General features: G+C 41.7%; 2 protein-coding genes across 2 annotated transcripts in view; both read left to right on the top strand.

Moving 5' to 3' along the window:
- The first annotated feature begins 3,159 nt into the window (after positions 1-3,159).
- Positions 3,160-10,888, top strand: slc30a8 (solute carrier family 30 member 8). The gene is made up of 9 exons (XM_071531710.1): positions 3,160-3,230; positions 5,401-5,567; positions 6,147-6,293; positions 6,834-6,987; positions 7,144-7,310; positions 7,985-8,097; positions 9,344-9,449; positions 9,836-9,970; positions 10,743-10,888. The coding sequence occupies exons 1-9, from the start codon at positions 3,160-3,162 to the stop codon at positions 10,886-10,888; spliced, it is 1,206 nt and encodes a 401-aa protein (XP_071387811.1).
- A 4,476-nt stretch (positions 10,889-15,364) lies between these two features.
- Positions 15,365-19,797, top strand: part of med30 (mediator complex subunit 30) — a 29,747-nt gene continuing 25,314 nt past the window's right edge. Inside the window, exons 1-3 of the mRNA XM_071531711.1 lie at positions 15,365-15,432; positions 16,632-16,906; positions 19,441-19,599. Of these exons, the coding sequence (XP_071387812.1) occupies positions 16,715-16,906; positions 19,441-19,599 (351 nt within the window). The 5' untranslated portion in view covers positions 15,365-15,432; positions 16,632-16,714. The remainder of the gene's footprint in view (positions 15,433-16,631; positions 16,907-19,440; positions 19,600-19,797) is intronic.

Raw genomic sequence — 19,797 nt, 5'->3', positions numbered from 1 at the left:
TAAGATTGAATTTAAATTGATTGCATTACATAACACTGGCTTATCCTAATCCACAAAATACTGCTGAACATACTACGATGAGAGAGAGAGGATGAGGAGGAGGAGAAGCCTACGGCCACATCCAGGGAGGGAATCAGAACAGAAAATAGACACATTCATTTTGTTAAGGTCAGGCAACTTTAAGTTGCATCTTACATTGCTTCACATTGCTTAAACAGATTGGGAAAAAAATTACCTTGGGAGGAAGAGGAGGGTGCCCTGGACCCTCGGAGGCCACAGGATGATGGAACTGTTGGCACTGAAAACGAATTGAAAAAAATTGTATGGTTTGATATGGTAACATTGCTAGGTGATGATGAATGCTCAAGATAACCAATATCTATTACTATTGCTATGAAACCAAACTGTTAAGCAAACAACATACCGTTCAGAACAGGCGATGGAGAAGGAGAGGTGGGGGGATGGTGGTTTTCAGGCAGGTGAGTGTGTGGATGGCGGTTAGAGGCAGGCATCTGGGGACCGTGGGAGCGTGAAGAGGGGCCCGAGGGGGCTGAGGGACCGGCGATGGAGGGGCCAGAACTGGTGGGAACAGCCCCGAGGGATACTCTTCTTCGCATGGGGGGTTCTGGGGTGGGGGGTCCTGGCTTGGGGGGTTCTGGGGTGGGGGGTCCTGGGGACTTCTGGATGGGGTGGTAGCAGCAGGGGTGGCACTAGGAGATGCAGGTGTGGCTGGTGGTTCTGGCAGAGTCCCACGCTGTGGCCCGGACGGCATGACCCGTGACTAGTCAATAGCCGTAGGGTCCAGAGGGTGGAGGCCACACTTCCTGAATCCCGCCACCACCACTCTCCGATCCTTTAGCCGCTGATATGAGTCTCTCAGGACCCTTGAAAACTCCTTCTTGGAAACCACGAAGGAGTGGCTAACTGCCGACAGATCTCCCACAAGCCCAGAGAAATCTGCCTTCAAGGGTCCAAAGAAACTCACATCCAGCGGCTGCAGGATGTGAGATGTGTGTGGCGGCAGGCACAGGAGGATAACCCCCTCCCTCTGTGCCGCCCGGACCAGCTCTGGATCCAGGTGGGACTGGTGGCCATCCAAGACAAGGAGCAGAGGGCGTTCCTGGGTGGCGTACTTGAGCCTAGCTGGTTGTTAGCAGAGGCTTTTAGCCGTATGTGATCAAACTAGATCACACTAAACTCAACCTACACGTCCGCCGACACATAGGTTTAACAGGCAAGACTTCAGAACAATAACGGATGGTTTCTATTTTGTTTTTGTTTCTCTCTTGATTAAATAGGTCGCTTGCAAGCTAGCTAACGTTATAACATTGCTGTAGTTAACCAGCTACATGTAGCATATGCAGTTCTATGCACCTACTTAGTATTGTATATTTATTTACATCTCAAAATTCTCCGTTTACAGACTATGCCTATGTACTTTTCTTTATCCTATTAAAGTTATGAATATATTTGGGCTTTGATGGTTGTTCTAATTTCTTTTACTGTCTGTAAATTTATATTTAGATGTCCAATTTGAGTTAACCTGCTTGAGTTACTGATAATGTCTATGTCTACACACTTGTGGTAGATGAGGAGTTGTCGCCACCTTGTGGTTCATTTTCAGAATGAAGTGTGACAGAAAAAACTATTCTCATTCAGAGCTACAGTGGGTTTTAGGACCGTTCATCTGTCAGAAGACTTCTCTATAATTCTGATGCTGATGAAAAAAGTTGCTTGAAAAAAAACGTCAAAAAACATTGTTTTACTATCAGGCTATCTTTGATGTGAGGCTATTTTGATTTTTTAATATGAAACAATGCAAACCTATCCATGTTAATGAAACCTGTGTGTTTTGGCCAGTAAGGACAGAGTTGTAGGCTAATAAGTTGCTGTAGGCTATCTGTAGTCCACGTGATCAAATGGTGGCGTTTATAAATTCACAAGGAGATTGAAGATAAATGGAAGCAGACAGATATGGGGCTGCTGTTTCTGGCAGACGAGTGTGTTTCCCAGCCGTAAAGAGGTAAAAATCATTAGGAATTCCTGTTTTGGCCATAATAACATAAAATAATGACATAACAGATTGTAATTTAATCGAAAATTGACCAGAGGAGAATTTTATTGGAGTTTATTGGTCAGTATGACCTTGCATAATGATAGGCTGCTGTCCTACCGAATGCACAAAATGCCCAGGCTCACTCAATGCCATTGTGATTTCCTTTTTAAGCAGCTTAATGATAGCCTATTTAATAAGCGTATTGCAGCAAGCAAAAAAATCCATGCAGGCTATTAAACCACACTTGACTTATTTGGAGCTTATTATTTGATAGAGTAATCAATGGCGCTAAATAGTCTCTATCGGTGACTTTCATTGCGTTCGGCCTTTCCTTTGAACTCTATAGTTAAATTATTATTGAGCTACTCAATTATTGTTGCAAGGGAACATAGCACAGCACCGCCTAGTTCAAATAGTATTTGATTTTAGCGTCGCTGAGTGCCGACGAAGAAGAGGCGGGCGGGTCCCGCCTCTAGGTTTTGGCTGGCTGGCACGTGACCCATGCGTTCACCCTAGTAAACAATTACTTAATCAGCAATCACTGTGGAAATCAATGCTGAGTTATAGTAAAGGCATTTTAATCTCTTTTGGTATCACTAGGCTATAACTTTCCTACAATTAGACCTATATTCATACAGAGACTAGTTTTGAAGTAAAATGTATTTTAGGATTATTCTAGTGTTTTTCCCTAAATATGAGTCCCAAGCCGTTACTCTTTTCCTCTCATCACTCAGCTCCAAGGTGCTGCAACCGGCCATGCATTTGGTTTGCACACGGTGCAAACGGTGGTAGTCACAAGGCTTCATCAAATATTTTGGGCTGTTTGCACCCTGGGCTGGTTTGTGAGGATGTTCAGCGGCTGGTAACACAGTTTCTGAGGAGAGATAACCTGAAGAACCTAAAAACAGAGGAGACAAGTAAAGAAAAGCTGACTAAACATAGAGCTGGATGAGAAGCCTGTCCATTTAAAATAACGAGCCGTCTCCGAGTTAGGCCACTTTAAAAAGATTCATTAGGCTAGTTTATTTTAGTTTGTTTTAGTTTGTGTTTTTTTCGACTGTCAGGATTTTCTTTAAAATTAAATATTCTCCAGAAATTCAGTCATGTTCAAGAAGGATCCAGAAAGAGTTCACCTGGTGACCGAAACAAGGAACATGTACACCATTATGGGAAGGTAAAGTAAACTTTGACTTTTAATTGTTAACGCAAAACAGGTAAAGTTGTCATTTCTAGCCTACATTGTGTTTCCAGTGTATCTGGGATAATCTTTATTTTTATTTATTCATAGAATTGAGTGGGTATTTTTCCAGATTACATGGTTAAGCAGTTTACTTTTTTTTTGTAAAGTTACACTGTGGATAGATATAAATTTTTCTTTCAGTCATGGCGATCGTTTCTGTTGTGGGCAGTGTCTTTGCCCACGTTCCATTGTTTGTTAACCACAGATTTTCCACACGGGTCTGGGTCCGGGTCTCTGCTGGTATTAGCAGTGCGCAAAGTTGGATTTCACAGTCGGCTCTACTGTACTGTGTCGACTGCTTTACTGTTAATGAAGCAGATAGTCCGGTCCTGAGTGCCGATTGGCTGAGTCGCGTTCGAAAAAGTTACAAGATACCCGATTAGTGCACACCTGTGACCGCAGAACCGTTGATTTGATTTGCGGCACCCAAAAAACACTGCTCAAAGTAAGGAGGTTCTATTGGTCGCCTAGCAACCACTTTGTTTAGCTAATGTTACTGCTTGGCACAAGGAAAACAGAAAAAAGATAAATAAAATTGATTGCGATCATTTACAGTCTTTTTTTTTTTTTTTTTTTTTTACATAATGGTGTCTTATAAAAACAACAAGGTGAAAATGTAGATGTAGCAACAATGCATTTATGTGACCTCACAGATGCACCCCAAGGGTGTGATAAGTCACCGTTTTTTCTTTCATGGTTTTTCAATTAGCCTTTTCACTTAACCTATTTGCCTAATGGAAAATAACAACATAACGTAACGTAAGGTAACATAACATAACATAACACCATAACATTCATATAACATTCATGCAGAGACTAATATAATGGTGGGTTTAAGGGTGACTTATAGTGCTTGATGCTAAATATTTACTTCCTATTTCACTATTCCTACAGGGACTGCTGCAATATTTGGACATACCCTGCTGAAAAAAACAGCCTATAGACAATCAAGCTGTCTATGCTGCTGGCCAGTTTATACTGCTCATGCTCTGACCATCTAATGCTGGTCTTAGCTGGTGACTGTCTTGTGATGGCGTTTCTTGATGGTTTATGATGGACAGCACCTCAAGCTGGGCTCAGCTGGTGCTTCTTGTTGGTCATGTGGGTAACAACAGTCATCAGACAGCGGACCATTTCACTTTCTGTAACTGCTTCCCTTTTTAATCATTAGACCATCATGTTCATGGTCTGTACTGAATTCTAGTAAAGTTACATACATTTAATTGCTACCTCTGAGAAAAAAAACAAACAAACTAGACAATGGAATCTTGTATCTCTAATTTATTTCCACAATTATATTAAAAACAATCACAAAAAACCCCCAAAACAAACAAACAAACAAAAATAGCATCATTTTACCACAGTAATCAAATCATGGTTACCATTCTTAGTTAGTGTAGTGTACACAACATATCAACACATAAATCATGGTAGGCCTATACCATGGATCAGTCTATACCAAAGCTGTGAGTAGGCTACAGTAAGCAATCACATAACCAATCTGTAAACTGTAGTGCAATGATTTAGCGTTATCTTTAAACAGATAAATAGTACTTTCTATAATTCAATATTAACGATGTGCCATCACTTATCTATATTTTTAGAGTAATGATGCACCAGTCATGAGTGACATGTCCACAGAAAACATCTGGTAGCAGCAATAATAACTGAGAAAGTTTTAATTTGATCAACGGAGAACAGTGAAGTATTACAGAACAGAGAACACATCCATCTGGCAGCCTGACCTGTGAACACAATAGAGTATTGCAGAATGGAGGGTTACAGACTCTTGGATTTAACACACTTTTATCTTGACAGATGAAAAGTGAAGCAGGATTAAAATCTTGTTTTCTTCTTCTCTAACATTATGTTAGATATCACAGGTTAGTGCCTTGATTCTGTGGCTTCTAGCTTGGGTAAAAGTGTTGCTCTCACTCACAAATGCTGATTATTTGATTTTAGTTGTAGAAAAGGATCACAGAGAAATTCCTCAACGACATCAGTCACTCCGAATTGTTGAAACACAGTATTAGGAAGTACTTGCTGTTGTGTGTGCATTTCTTCTTCTTAACTTGCATTTCTTCTGATTGTAATGATTAACCAGCGCGCACAACCAGGAGGCGTTGCAGAAAGACGGCACCGGCGGCATCAAGCATTGCCATGACAACAGCCATGCTCAGGAGGATCGTGAGCGAGAGAAGAAAGTTGCCAAGAAGAGGCTGTATGTGGTTTCTGTCATCTGCTTGATTTTCATGGTCGGAGAGATCCTGGGTGAGTCACTGCCTCTTTTTCTCCCTTTTCTCTTAATCTCTCCCCCTCTTTCTCTTTCTTTAACAGTAGATTTTCTATAAGAAGATTGCTGTACCAACATAAATCTGATGGCTCTTCAGTCTGTTATACCTGAAGATGGGCTGTTAAGAAGTTGATGCTTTGATCAGATATTCACACACTGAGTGTAGTCTGTGCTTTTACTTATCTGTTTACACTCATTAATCTCCATCTTGTACCACTCTTCTCTGTCACCTTTCCTCCCAATCCTGACCTTTCTCTTTTCTGGCTTTTCTGGACATCTCTCTTCTCTCCTCCTCCCTTTTCTCCATCGATCCACTCTCTCCTTTCACTTCCCCTGCTTCTCTTATTTTTCCTAACACTCTCTCTGCCTTTACTTTCTCTTGGCTACTTCTCCTGTTTTCCTTCTACTCTTTCTCTCTCTCTCTCTCTCTCTCTCTCTCTCTCTCTCTCTCTCTCTCTCTCTCTCTCTCTCTCTCTCTCTCTCTCTCTCTCTCTCTCTCTCTCTCTCCTCTCCCTCTCCCTCTCTCTCTGTCTCTCTCTCCCTCTCTCCTCCTGCAGGTGGGTATTTTGCGGGCAGCCTGGCGGTGATGACGGACGCTGCCCACCTGCTGGTGGACTTCACCAGCTTCATCATCAGCCTGTGCTCGCTTTGGCTCTCCTCCAGACCCGCCACACACAAGCTCAGCTACGGCTGGCACCGTGCAGGTAAGGCCTTGTTTGTTTCAGGAGCTGCTGGCATTGTTGTGGTTGCATTTTAAAGCTGCACTTGGCAATATTTTTCTGTAAAAATCCAGCCATGCTATCAGCCTAAATCACAAAGTGGGCGTGCAAAAGAGAAGTGCGATCCCCTCAAATTGAGACCCCATAGACCCCATTTGCCCTACTTACCCAAATGAAATTCTGGTGTAAGGAATGGACACTGGTGGGAAATCTTCAACATGCAAAGTCATGTGGTGCAGCTTTAAACAATGTGAGTGAGCAGGTCGGGGTTAAGCATCTTGCTCAAAGACACTTTGATAAGACACACGGCTGTTGATGGACACATTTGCTGTACAAATTCAAACCTTTTTAATCATGTGGTTTTGAGACATTCTCTTAAATTGTTTTGCCATCCTTTTTGTTGTCGTTGTCATTTTAATTATCACGCCATTCCATTTCTTGGAAAGCACGATTAAAATATTGTCTCGTTTCTCTTGCTTTCTCTGTCTCTCCCCCCCCCCCCCTCTCCATCTTTTCTCCCTGCAGAGATCCTGGGTGCACTGCTGTCAGTGTTCACCATCTGGCTGGTAACTGGTGTGTTGGTTTACCTGGCCATAGAGCGTCTCATCGACGATGACTACACCATCGAGGGCACCGTCATGCTCATTACCTCTGGGTGCGCTGTGTTGGCCAACATTATGTGAGTAAAACAAACACACTCAACTTTCATCCTCTTTACAGCTTTAATTAAAGGCCAGTGTGTGATAATACATTCCAAAAATGCCTCCTACCTCAGAATAAGTTTATTTCATAATTTGTACACTCTCCAAAAATGACTTGTCCCCTCTCTGAACAGCATGGCTCTCACCCTTCATCAGTCCGGTCACGGTCACAGCCATGGCGGGCTCAATTCACATGGGCACAGCCACAGCCACAAGGAGGAAAAGGGGTACTCCCACGTCTCGAACCACAGCCACTCCACTGATGACCATGGAGATGTGGAGCGAAAAGGGGCAGAGCATGGTATGTTGCCCGGGCTCAGGAGGTTCAGATGATTGTGAGCTGTCAAAACCTCCAGTCAGTCAAAATGATCAATAGTCAATTTTATAAGTCAGTATTTTCTAATAATCACTGTCATCTCAAATATCATTACCGTTGGCCTTGAAACATTGAAATATCTTCATGAAGTTCCATAGATTCTCTTCAAACATGCAGTATATTCAGTGTTCATTTGAACCATGGAGAGACATATAGTCCTTTGGGCAGCAGGTGGCGTAGCGATTAGGGAGACTGTCATTCAACCAGAAAGCCTGGGTTCAATCCCCTATGATACCAAGCATCAGACCTGCCTAAGTGTCTTTGAGCAAGGCACTGAGTCCCCAAAAGAGATGAATTGGATAGGATCAATAGAGTATCAAAAGCATAAAGGGCTTTAAAATATTGTAAGACACAGTTGTTCAAGTTCAAGTTTGTTTATTTATATTGCCCTTTATCACATGCATGTCTCAAAGAACTGTACAGAGAATGAGCCTAACTAGATCTAACTGATCAACAATCAACCACAGAACAGAATGATATAAGACACACAAAAGCAGTTGTCTTCCAGCTATACTTTTTTCCATTATAATCCACAGTATAATAACTTTACAGCATGCAGTCTCACTGAACCGCTGTGTCCTGTCATGTTTCTCTGACAGGAGGCAGGGCCCAGCAGGCCAATGCCAGTGTGCGAGCCGCCTTCGTCCACGTGATGGGAGACCTTCTGCAGAGCCTCAGCGTGCTGGTCAGCGCCATCATCATCTTCTTCAAGGTTAGAAGCCACTGTGTGTGTGTGTGAGGACATGTTAAGAAGCCTTAGAGAGTGAAAATTAGATCCACGAGGCGAGGTGAGGAGTAGAAAGTGGGTGTGAAATACAAAAAGACATTTGTGAAATGGGTTGAGAACGATTTAGACTGGCATAATTTGTCAGCGTTTTCTCCTGTTTAGTCAAAAAAAAAAAAATTTTTAGAATTGTCTTAATTGTCCAATAATCTTGTTCCTATTAAACAGCCTGTGTTATTGCAATAGAGTGAAACAAACAGTGCAGAGTATAGTGGGAGCAAAATTATCAAAGGGTTCCCCCAGATTATATTAAAGAAGCTGCTCTCTAAAAGCTATTTGCATAGCTTTCCCATCAAAACAATAAGTAGGAAGGAATTTCACTGCATCAGTCCATGTCCACCCAGGGTCTGGTAACAACTGATAATGGGTGGTAATGGGTTGAAGATGTAATAAAACCTGATATTGTAATAAATTCCCAGATAATGTAATAATGTCACATTATTACTGTAACTGGTCATTATTACTTATGAGGGGAGTAAACTGTCTGATGATGCAATAATAAAATTGACTACTAATGTAATAACTTATTTCTTAATTAGACAGTGTTATTATTACATCATCATTTAAAAATATGACACCCTTTATGAAGTAATAATCCCCTCATATAATTAAGATTGACAGTTATTATATTATCCAACAATTTATAACATTTACAGGTTTATTCGATTTTTGACCCTTTTAGAGGGACATTTTACTGCATTTTGACAGGTTATTACATGATCTGGAAGCTTACATCAGTTGCTACAGGATATTTTTTTGCTAGCTGAAGTGTGGCCCTCTTTTGTTAAAACCTGAAATATTTTTTAAGTTGTAGCGCTGTGTGTTCTCAGTGCTAAAAACACGCTAAGCTGTCAGGAAGATGCAGCAGCACGTTCTTTCTACTGAAAGCATTCTTATGCTACACGCTGCTTTCCTCCTTGCTGTCTGCCTGCAGATTTCCATGTGCTGAGATCTTCTCCCTGGGCAATCAGTATTGCTGTATTATGATCTTCTATTATGAGAAATATTAAAACGGGACAGTTGTCACTTTCCTGTGTGCATTAATATTTAGCAATTAGTGCCTCTCTTAAACTCTTGATAAACTCTCTTGATAATAGTGGCTTATAATACTGACTGACAGTCTTAGCTCTCAAGAATACTGGTATTGGAACCGTCCTCTGTCTGTTTCTTCCAGCCAGAGTATAAAATGGCCGACCCCATCTGTACCTTCCTCTTCTCCATATTTGTCTTGGGCACCACCGTCACTATCATGAGAGATATCCTCACTGTCCTGATGGAAGGTAAGGCAGCAGGCCCATATTTGTGAGTAGAGAGTGAGAAAAAAAGATTTCTACAACATTGTACATCTTGTGATGCCCAACATAAAACATGATGTTACAGATCTGTTTATAGTAACACGTTGACACAAGTTGTGTTGGCATGAGCATAAGATGTGTGGAAAAGTAACACAGGCTGCTTTGCCGCAAACTATGCTCACAGAGGTGTTGAAAATCACACTTTCTTTTGAGGGTGTAGCAGTGTGTCCTTGCCTTTTAATCTTCGTTTCTCTATGAAGCTTCATCCTCAGCTCCACATTCACACCCCTGTATTTTCTCTCTCTCTGATTCACTTTCACACTCTCTCCTTGCTATCTGCCTCTCTCTCTCTCTTTCCTCCCTCTGTCCAGGCACTCCAGCAGGGGTGAAGTACAGCGAGGTGCGGGATCGTCTGCTAGCGGTGAAGGGGGTGCAGGCGGTCCACAACCTTCACATCTGGGCCCTCACCGTGAACCAGGCTGTGCTGTCGGCACACGTAGCCATAGGTGAGAGGACCTTGCCACTCACAATTTGGGCTGTTTTCTAAGGTCTGGGTGGTGAGAAAAGTGGTCATAAAGAACAAACCAAACTTAATTCTAAACATTTGATAGAGTTTTGTATAATGAAACAAAATCTATCTAGTGAAGCTATGACCTATCTGCGCATATAACCGATAGGTAAGGGTCAATGGTTACACAAACTATTCACAAACAGTTTATATGATGTTTACCACAAATCAAGAATTTTTGTTGGTACTTGTAACCATGGGTCATGGATGATTCAGATGTCCCACATAGAGTCAATGGCCATATAAACTCTGGATTTACAAAAAGATACAATGATGCTTTGACTAACATTAATATAAATTTGTAAGGGCTTCTTTCACACTTGTCCCTGGCAGAACAGTGGCAGGGTCTCAAATAGCCTTTTTGTCCAAATGATGTAACACAAACACAGATAACTCACTGTGACTTCAGCTAATATGATGAAATGATTCTGGGGCTTGTCCTGAGACTTCATCCATTTTTTTTCTCCCAAAATGATTTACTGTACACCTGAAAACATGGACTTGGGAGTTAATAAGGGACTTTGAGACCTCAATGACTCTTGTTTCTGTCAGATTCACTGTCGTCATCTGACATCTTTTTTTCTCTTTTCTTCACTGGCATAAATACTGAGTGCCAAAACGGTTCTTTAAGTTGCATAGATGCATAAATATAAAAGAGTGGGTGACTATCGTTCACTGCCGTTTCCTTTGCTTTCCTCTCTCCTTCACAGATGAGTCAGTGGATGCTCAGTCAGTCCTGAGGGAAATGACACAGGCCTGTTTCTCCTCCTACAACTTCCACTCCATTACGATTCAGATGGAGAGACAGGCCGACCTCAAGCCTGGATGCACGCTGTGTGAAGACCCCAAGATGTAGGAATCTGCTTTAGCCTTTTCTTTCATCTGAGCCCCTTTCAAGAGCAGCCGGAGGCCCAGAGGAATGAGGCGAAGCTCCAAGACGATGCTTTATAGTTGCTGTGACCTACTGTATGGTGGTAACAGTCTTTGGTTGTTCTGCAGCACTGGTCATTGGACCCTTAGGTGGTTTGTTTTTCAGTGTGACAGTCACTCCACAGTCAGATGACTGCCTTAGGGCGTCTGTGCTGACATTCCCAAAGAGGTGATTATTGAACTGATTATGAGGAACGTGTGTCTGAAAGACAAGACAGCCGTTTCCTCTTAGATATTGGAAAGACATATTTGGAGAAAACAGACCTTGGAACTGATTTTAAGTGCTTTACCCTCTCCTCAACCCCCCTTGTTAAGTTTTAACATGTCTACAACTTTGTATTAATGAGTTAGCTTGGCTTTTTAAGTGTTTATTTTAAATGGAGGTCACTATGCACTGTATAAAGCAAACATTCATCTTTTATGAGTCTATACATGCTGGATGATCAAGAGCTCTGAATGATTGCTAATGATTTATACTTCCATTCACTATCCTAATCACACATTTTAACCACTGTGTTTGTTTACTATTAGTTTACTGTCATTTACTATTATTATACTGTCTGTATTAGTGTATTACTGTATCAACCTCTGACACTGGATACAGACACACCCATTTGCACAGAGTTTGGGACATGTAAACACAGACAAATTAATAAAATATTCCTTCTTTTTCAAATACTCTCTCTCTATAACGGTCTTTGTTTTGACTCTGATGGTACAGTATCATAGAATCCATTGTGACAAAGTACTGTATCCATTTTAGCCCCTTACTGTCCACGCCGGCTCGTCTGACAAATAAGGGTTGCCGGGCAACAGGCTCACAAAGGATCCATTGTCTTGGGACGCACGTTTATCCCTGTTAACAGTTTCCTCACCCTCTCCTTGACCTTGAGCTGCAGTCTGCTGTAGATGTGTGATCTCAGTGTACCTGGGCGGCCATTTTGGGGTACCAAGGGCCCCCACATGTTACTGACACTGTAGTATCTACTGCTCTTTCTAGTTTGACCTTCTACCATGCACTTTCCTGGAGTGAGAGCCATATTGATGTCTTGAGCCACAGTAGTATGGTCAAGGGAATCATCAATAACATGACATGCTGTCTGCTAGTGTATTGTTGAAATATTTTAACTTAAGAAAATCAGTAAATTTAAGGCAGAAGGGAATACAAAGCTTTTAAATCCATTCCTACTATATCAAGATTTCTATAATTAGTACCACTAAATATTCCATCCTCTTAATTATTTGCTCTACATTATGCATTCTTTTCATAATGTCTATTATGATTTTAATCCTTTTATAATTTTCTCATGTTATAGTTTCTGTTTGGCTGTATGGCTGCATGCAGAATGTATATGATTGTCTAACCAATGGTTCAGCAGCCAGACTGCCTGAACATCAGTCTGGTGGTCAGCATCTCTGACTGATAGAATGGGTTTCTGTATTCAACCCACTTACCCTCGGTACCCTCTGTACTGTATATCTGTACTGTATGTGTCTGTGTGGTTATTTACGATCCCGTTACCTGCAGCAGGAGCCTTTCGTCACCGACGGATGTTTGTGTGCGTGTGTTTGTGTGTCTTGCTCACAGCAGCCCCTTAGCACTCTCTTTGCACCCCACTCTGTTCTGCTTATGCAACATGCCCCCTACACACACACACACACACACACACACACACACACACACACACACACACACACACACACCCTACCAATCATTGTAGCTTATTTTATGAACTTTAAACTCTTCTTACCCCTGAGCTATGAGTACATTTTATTGAAAATTCCCTCTTAATTTTGATACTTAATATTCTTCATTTTGACTGGGTTACCTCTTATACCCCTGCTCACATGCACATATCACACACACGCACACACACACACACACACACACACACACACACACACATATGCTTGCACACACACCCCCAAACACACACATTCACACTGTATCTCTGCATCCCATACCTTCAGCCACACCGTCTCTTATTTAATCCTGAAGACATCAGTGGTGTCCAGAGACTCCAGAGGGGCGAAAGCTGCTGTGTTCCGCAGAATGGAGTTTGGCTGTCTTCAGAGAAAACCATTATACTCTTCTCTCTCTCTTTCTCTCTCTCTCTCTTTCTCTGTCTGAACTTAGCCCTGGAGGAACCAGATCAGTGTGTATTTAATTAAAGCATGAGTAATGCGCTAGGTAGCTAGATAATCCGTTTTAGCCCTGATACCCCCTCAGCTAATGATTATTACACGGTTCGTGTTTCCTCACAAGGGGAGTTCTGTCTGTCTCTCTCTTTTTCGGTTTCTCTCTGCCTTTCCTTCTCTCTCTCGCTCTCTTTCTCTTGCTTATTCTCTCTGTCTTTCTCTTTCTCTCACCTCCTGCCTCTCTCTCTCTCTCTCTCTCTCTCTCATGTCCAAGGTTCAAGCCTCTGCAGCATGGATGAAATAATGCTCCACAGCAGGTACAATGAAACCTGGCATTGGTTTCCAAGGTCATCTGTGTTGCCTGATGTTTTCTTATGCTGGAGGCCTCAGTTACATGCAGACACAGTAGATGATGTATGCTACACGGGACATGCAGAGGTAATGAGATACTGTATTGCCTTTTCGTTCAATAATTTATTTGACTCCTCTCACTGCTGCACTCGACCAGGTTTGTATTATATGTTTATGTTCGAGGCAAACATAAAATATGATTACGGTGGGGCGAAAGTGAAAATGATGAGATGCTCATCATGCTGCTTGAGATACCTGAGATGTTATTTTTTTAATTGCGTTACCTTTTGATGAATAAGGGCCTTTTATTTTCACAGGAGTGTTTTCCGTCTACTTGCCTCGACAACATAAACATGGAGAAGGCATTTGAAACCATTGCGTCTTCCATCAACTGGCCTTGACGTGATCAATACATTCTTTGTTTCTCTATAGGCTTTGATCATTGATGATAGATGGGCTGTCAGGCAAGCAAGGGCCTATAGACAGAGGTAACCCCCCCCCCAAGCACATACACACTCACATACACACATTTACAACACACACACACAAAATGACCATGCACATACACCCACAGTCACATGCACAGACACACAGACACACACACACACACACACACACACACACACACAGATACACACACACATGCATTTTCCAAACTTTCCCACTGGCTCAGTGAGTGAATCAGCATGGATAGTGTGAAAATCCTCATACAGTCAAATATATAACTCAGCGATGGACTGTTCTCATAACAGAAAAGCATATTCATCTCACTACTCGCCCCCTCCCCACCCACCATTACTACCCCCCAGTCCCAATTAAACACACCAAGAAGACAGGCTGGATGATTATAGAGAAACTCATTTCCAAATGGTATGCCTCAGTTGGTCTGGCGGTCTGGCAGATGGGGATCGGAAGAGCAACGCTCATTCATCATGGCAAGCTAACCAGCACTCTTTCTGCAATTAAGAAGTTGTGGGCAGTCAAGTGAACTTGACGTACTGTTTTCCATATCAGTATTGCATTTGGTAGATAGGGGGCTTTTAGAGAAAGAGAAGAAGGGGAAAGAAATGTCTTGAGGTTATTATTACACAAAATGTGCTCCAGATAAATGGAAATTGAAATCCAGCCTGTAACCCCAAATTTGAATGAATAATGGAAATTAAGTAATAGGCATCCTAATCTAGTTTTTCAGCCCCACTCAAGCCTGAAGGCAAAGCCTTTCCTTTTTTTCCCCAATAAAGCTCTTATTTCCACTCTCTGTAAGTCAGAGTAATTCTGCATGGCAGAGCACACAGGCTGAAGGACTATAGTGTCTGATTGAGGCACCTCTTCTATTTCAAACTCTAATTTGAATTCTGATAGCGCACAAAATAATCCAAGCGTATATAAGTAATGGATGGATGGATGGACTGAAGAATTTAATTCAAACACAGTTCAAGTAGACTAGACACCCAGTCATGTGATTGCATTCATGAATTTGATTTATGCTTACTAACAGAAAGTCATGATGACCCATGAGTAGTGACCATAAAGCATAGATTGGTTTGCAAGTTGATAACATGAAGTCGGATTTTGGGAAATTGGATGTTATTTAGGAAATGACCAGCATGTGGCGCTATTACCTTAAGTTGCCTAAACAGGTCTGAATCTGAATTTGTAGTGCGCTGTGCTTTACCGTAATGTTGTAATTCATTTCAAAGCATTTCAAAGCAGGGAGTTGAATTTAGAGATACATATGGGCTACTATTGATCTGAAATAATATGAGATTGCAGTGTATGGAAATTATAACACCTTCATCCTCTAAAATAAAACAAAAAAGACTACAAAACATTTTCAAGTGGCGCTCGCACATCATTATTTACTGCTGCCACCACACCGGCAGCGAGGACGAATCTCGCGATAGTTGCAGCAGCTGAGATCCTGGGAGCAGAGCAAAGGATTTGACATGTCAACAAAACAGATAAATTATCACCTCACAGGTAACATTACAAATTCTCAAACGTGTTGCTAACGAAACATGAACACTCGCTGCATTGTAAAGAGTTAAATCGCGCCAGAATAGTCAAACGATACATTAAAGTGGACTGAGAGAGAGCTGAAGTGTCGTGTGCTGTGACTGTCATTTTAGCTGTAGTGACAACCACTCCACTTTTGCATGTTAACTACTCGTTCATTCACCCGTTATAACACCGACTACATTTCGGTGATTTGATTTAGCCTGGGATAGCGGCCAATGTATTTTTACTGATTTAAAGGCACGTTAAACACTTCTCATCTGGATATACAACTTCTGTTAAACGCTACAGCACGATATTTGTCTTGAATCCCATCCCATTCATTACCAGTTAAGCTAGCTTTACTTCCGTTTTAGTTAATTTGTTGAAGAGAGGTTCACTGCCTCTGCTGGTTGACCCAGAGATTAGTAGATACCACACATACATTAGTAACTACACTGTAGCCTTTATGTAACTATACTGAATGATATACACACCTGTAGTTGATTAGTGATGCAACCCTGTTATAACAGTACTGTTGCATTATTACTGTTAAAAGTTATGCCAATATATGTCTGATATGGCTATATGGTATCTTATTTAGTATGGTATATGAGGTAATGTGGTATATGACATGTATATGATATGGCAGAGATGCTCAAAAGTCACCTGCAAGTCCAAGTCAAGTCTCAAGTCTTTGGTCACAAGTCTCAGATGGTCTGCTTAAACCCTAACAGTTATTTCTAAGAAATTTACAGCCTGGTGATTACATTATTTAGCTATTTGTATATCAGGCACTGCATAATAAAATGATAATGTAACCTAAATGAAGCTGTATGTAGGAATCACAAGTGTACACCATCACTTAATACATTATATTACCCCACAATAGGAGAAAAACCCCACAATGTTAAGATATAGCTCACCTAAAAAAACTGCCTCATGTCAAACTTGAGTCCCCATCCCTGTGATATAGTATATGAAATGGTATGTAAAGTCCTTTGAGACATGCTTGTGATGAAGGGCTATATAAATAAACTTGACTTGTTTTGGGCCACTCATCAGTCAATACATAAATCAAGAATCAAGATCCAGTTTTCCTGCATCTTTTCAACATCCATCTTTCTGCTCTTCTTCTCTGTACCCTACATCTTCCTTCTACTCCTGTGAAACTCTCCCTCAAGGCATGTAAAGGTGTGCCGGTGTGGAACAGCGTGACAGCTAGCTCCGCCTACACCTACGCCCCCCATCTCCATCTGCTGTCTCCATGACGACCCCTCCCCTAGCCACGCCGTTTGGTGGGCAGCAGCAGCAGCAGCAGCAGCAGCAGCAGCAGCAGCAGCAGGCCCAGGCGGCGCGCGACGTCAACACGGCCTCGCTGTGCCGCATCGGCCAGGAGACGGTCCAAGACATCGTCCTCAGAACCATGGAGATCTTCCAGCTCCTCAGGAACATGCAGGTCTCTCTCTCTCTCTCCCTCACTCTCTCCTTCTCTCTCTCTGCCCGTCTGCCTGTCACTGTGTGTCTGTCGACCTTTCTGAAGTCCAGCACTGGGGAATCTGGTCACACTCACTTAAAAGACTCTCTGTCAGTTTTCTGTTTTCTCTCATAGTTTTCTTTCCATAGTGATCACATGGATTTGAAGCCCTGCCTTTGTTCTGTGCTGTCACTGTTCTCTCTCCTGTCTTACCTGTCCGTTTCATTGTACTGTATAACGACCAGTGCTGTAAGAGGGTGAAACACTCAGCATGGACATTGTTGTACTTTTCCCACTAGTGCTGAAACGATTAGGCTAGTCGATTAATCGATTGGTTGATCAACAGAAAATTAATCAATTATAATTTGGTAATCAATTAATCGTTTTAGTCATTTATCAAGTAAAAATACCAAACATTTGCTGGTTACAGCTTCACAAATGCAAAGATTTGCTTGCTTTCTCTATTTCATATCATTATAAAATGAATCCTTTTTTTTTTTTTTCTGCTGGTCAGACTAAGTAAGCAATTTTAAGACATTACTTTGGGCTCTGGTAACTTGTGATGGGTATTTGTAATTATTTTGTTTTAAAGACTAAATAATTAATCGATTAATAAATAATTGTTAGTTGCAGCCCTATTTCCCACTGTAATCCAGTTGCCCAGGGAATTGTGTTATAAAGTTGGGGCTAACCCCGCTCCACCTCTCAAAGTTGGTGTTAACCCGTCGCTTAAAGTCAGGGTTATCCCAGGTTAGAATGTGTTGGTTGTCCCAGGACTAAAAAGAGCCCAGTTTATCTAGGGTTAAAAGAGGTCTCAGGTGCAGTTAACTCTGCTTTATGTGCAGTGGGAAAAGGGATAGGGTGGGTCTCGGGTTGGGTAACACAAACTGACTACCATTAGTAGTTCTGCATTTTCTATCTGACTGTCTCATGTTTAATATACACCCTATACTGCACAGTGATTGAGTTAGGCCTATCAAATTTACAGTTTGACATGTTGTGTGTGTGTGTGAGAGGTGATAGAGAACTCAAAGAGTCTATGTGCTTTGAATCTGTGGAATTCAATAATGTTCCCATTCTTGCCCACCTTTGTATCAGATAACAGTAACGCAATATGACAAGCGTTGTCTCTGTGTTTGTGGTAAGAAATCCAATGCGAGCTAAGCAAGCTTTTTGTCTTCTTGCCTTTGCAGTGATTTTGGGTCACTATTCTCTCTCTCTGTTATCAGAACACAGGACAGCCTATTTTATGTAAAACAGCCATGAGCTGTGCTCCACAGTCAAGTTTTTCCACATTTTTAGCTGGTGACACCAGCAGATAATTTGGTGGCACTGATATTTTGGTCCAGAAACTGCTTAATACACAGCAGTTCATATGTTATCTATTGAAATATGATAACCATGCTGCACTCACTGACCTGTCTCACAACACTGACCTCTGAAATAGGGCTTCTTTATTGCAAAGTGCATTAATTTAGTGCAATGAAGTGGTTTTGGTCGCAAGTGATAACAAAATGGTAGGTTTTTGGTGGCTGTTGAATTAGTTTAGAATTAGTTTTCTTCAGGCAGATTATTCGGGATTTTAGTCAGAGAAGACAATTATTTAATCAGTAGCCAGTGTGCTATCTGTCTTGACCTCATTTTGCCGCACAGTTCACTTGCAGTTCAGCTTCGACTCAGTCCTGAAGACGGGGTCAGGGTAAGTTTAACACTTCTGCCTGCACCTCTTAGAAGATCCTTCTGCACCTTGTTAAAATCGCAGCCACAGTGAAAGCAAGGGAGAAAGAGAATGCATTACCAAAAAACAAGCGCGCCTCAACCACAGAATGCACAAACAGCATTGTTGTGACTTGCTTTTTGAGATCACAGACTTTTTTTATAGCACTCCATGTATCTTCTGTACCCCCTCCCTCCCTATCCTTCTCCCTCTCTCTCTCGCTCTCTCTTCTCAGGTATGCCTGCCCTGAAGGCAGGCTTGTATCATGTCATGGGGCTGTTTATAATCAGACAGTGCTGCCCCAGAGGCTTGTCGATCCTCTGAACAGAAACATATCTTGTTGTTCTTTAACACCCACTGTAGTTTAAAGCCGCCTCAGTATGAGAGCTGGTGTAGCAGAGAGTCCAGCAGCTGAAACAGTTAACCGTTTGATGCAGCAAAGGTTTTCTTTGATAGTTCAAATTGCAGTATCATTATATAATTATGAGCAATTACCACATGGTTACATGATCATGAACATGTTAAACACATTTGTAGACTTTCATGGTCGTGTTGCCTGGGGGCTTTCATTGCTAAGGTGAAAGGATACCATGAGTGTGTTATTAGTGTAAATGAAAGTGCAGCTAATGTACATTAGTAGAATGCTTCTAATGGACTATTACCAATTAGGCAACAACAAAGCTTTTCTAGTGCTTTTGGCAGTCAGTGAGGATCAATACCCTTTGCTTTATTTTAACACAAGAAAATTTCTAGGCGTGTACGTTGTTTAATGTAACATTTCCTCTGTGTTGCCTCTCAGCTGCCTAACGGAGTGACGTACCACCCCAACACCCACCAGGACAGGCTGGGAAAACTCCAGGAGCACCTACGCATGCTGTCCGTACTCTTCCGCAAGCTGCGCCTCGTCTACGACAAGTGCAACGAAAACTGCGCTGGGCTGGACCCCATCCCCCCAGAGGTGAGGCACGACAGCATTATCCTACATGCAGCTGAAAATGTAATAAGAATGTCCCTCTAAATGGGTCGAATATGAAATAAAAGCTGTAAATGTAATAACTCTTTATCACATTATTACATGAACCAATCATTATTACTTCAAAAGGAGTAAATTTTTTTTAACTGATGATGTAAATAATAATGTTATTAAGTAATAATG

Source organism: Centroberyx affinis, unplaced genomic scaffold (genome assembly GCF_046629955.1).
Source record: "Centroberyx affinis isolate AG114_WGS23_722 - 3 ecotype Tasmania unplaced genomic scaffold, CSIRO-AGI_Caff_v1 ptg002115l_1, whole genome shotgun sequence".
In the NCBI taxonomy this organism is placed as follows: Eukaryota; Metazoa; Chordata; class Actinopteri; order Beryciformes; family Berycidae; genus Centroberyx; species Centroberyx affinis.
Note: the sequence above shows the minus strand (reverse complement) of the source record. Positions and strands in the feature narration are given on the sequence as shown.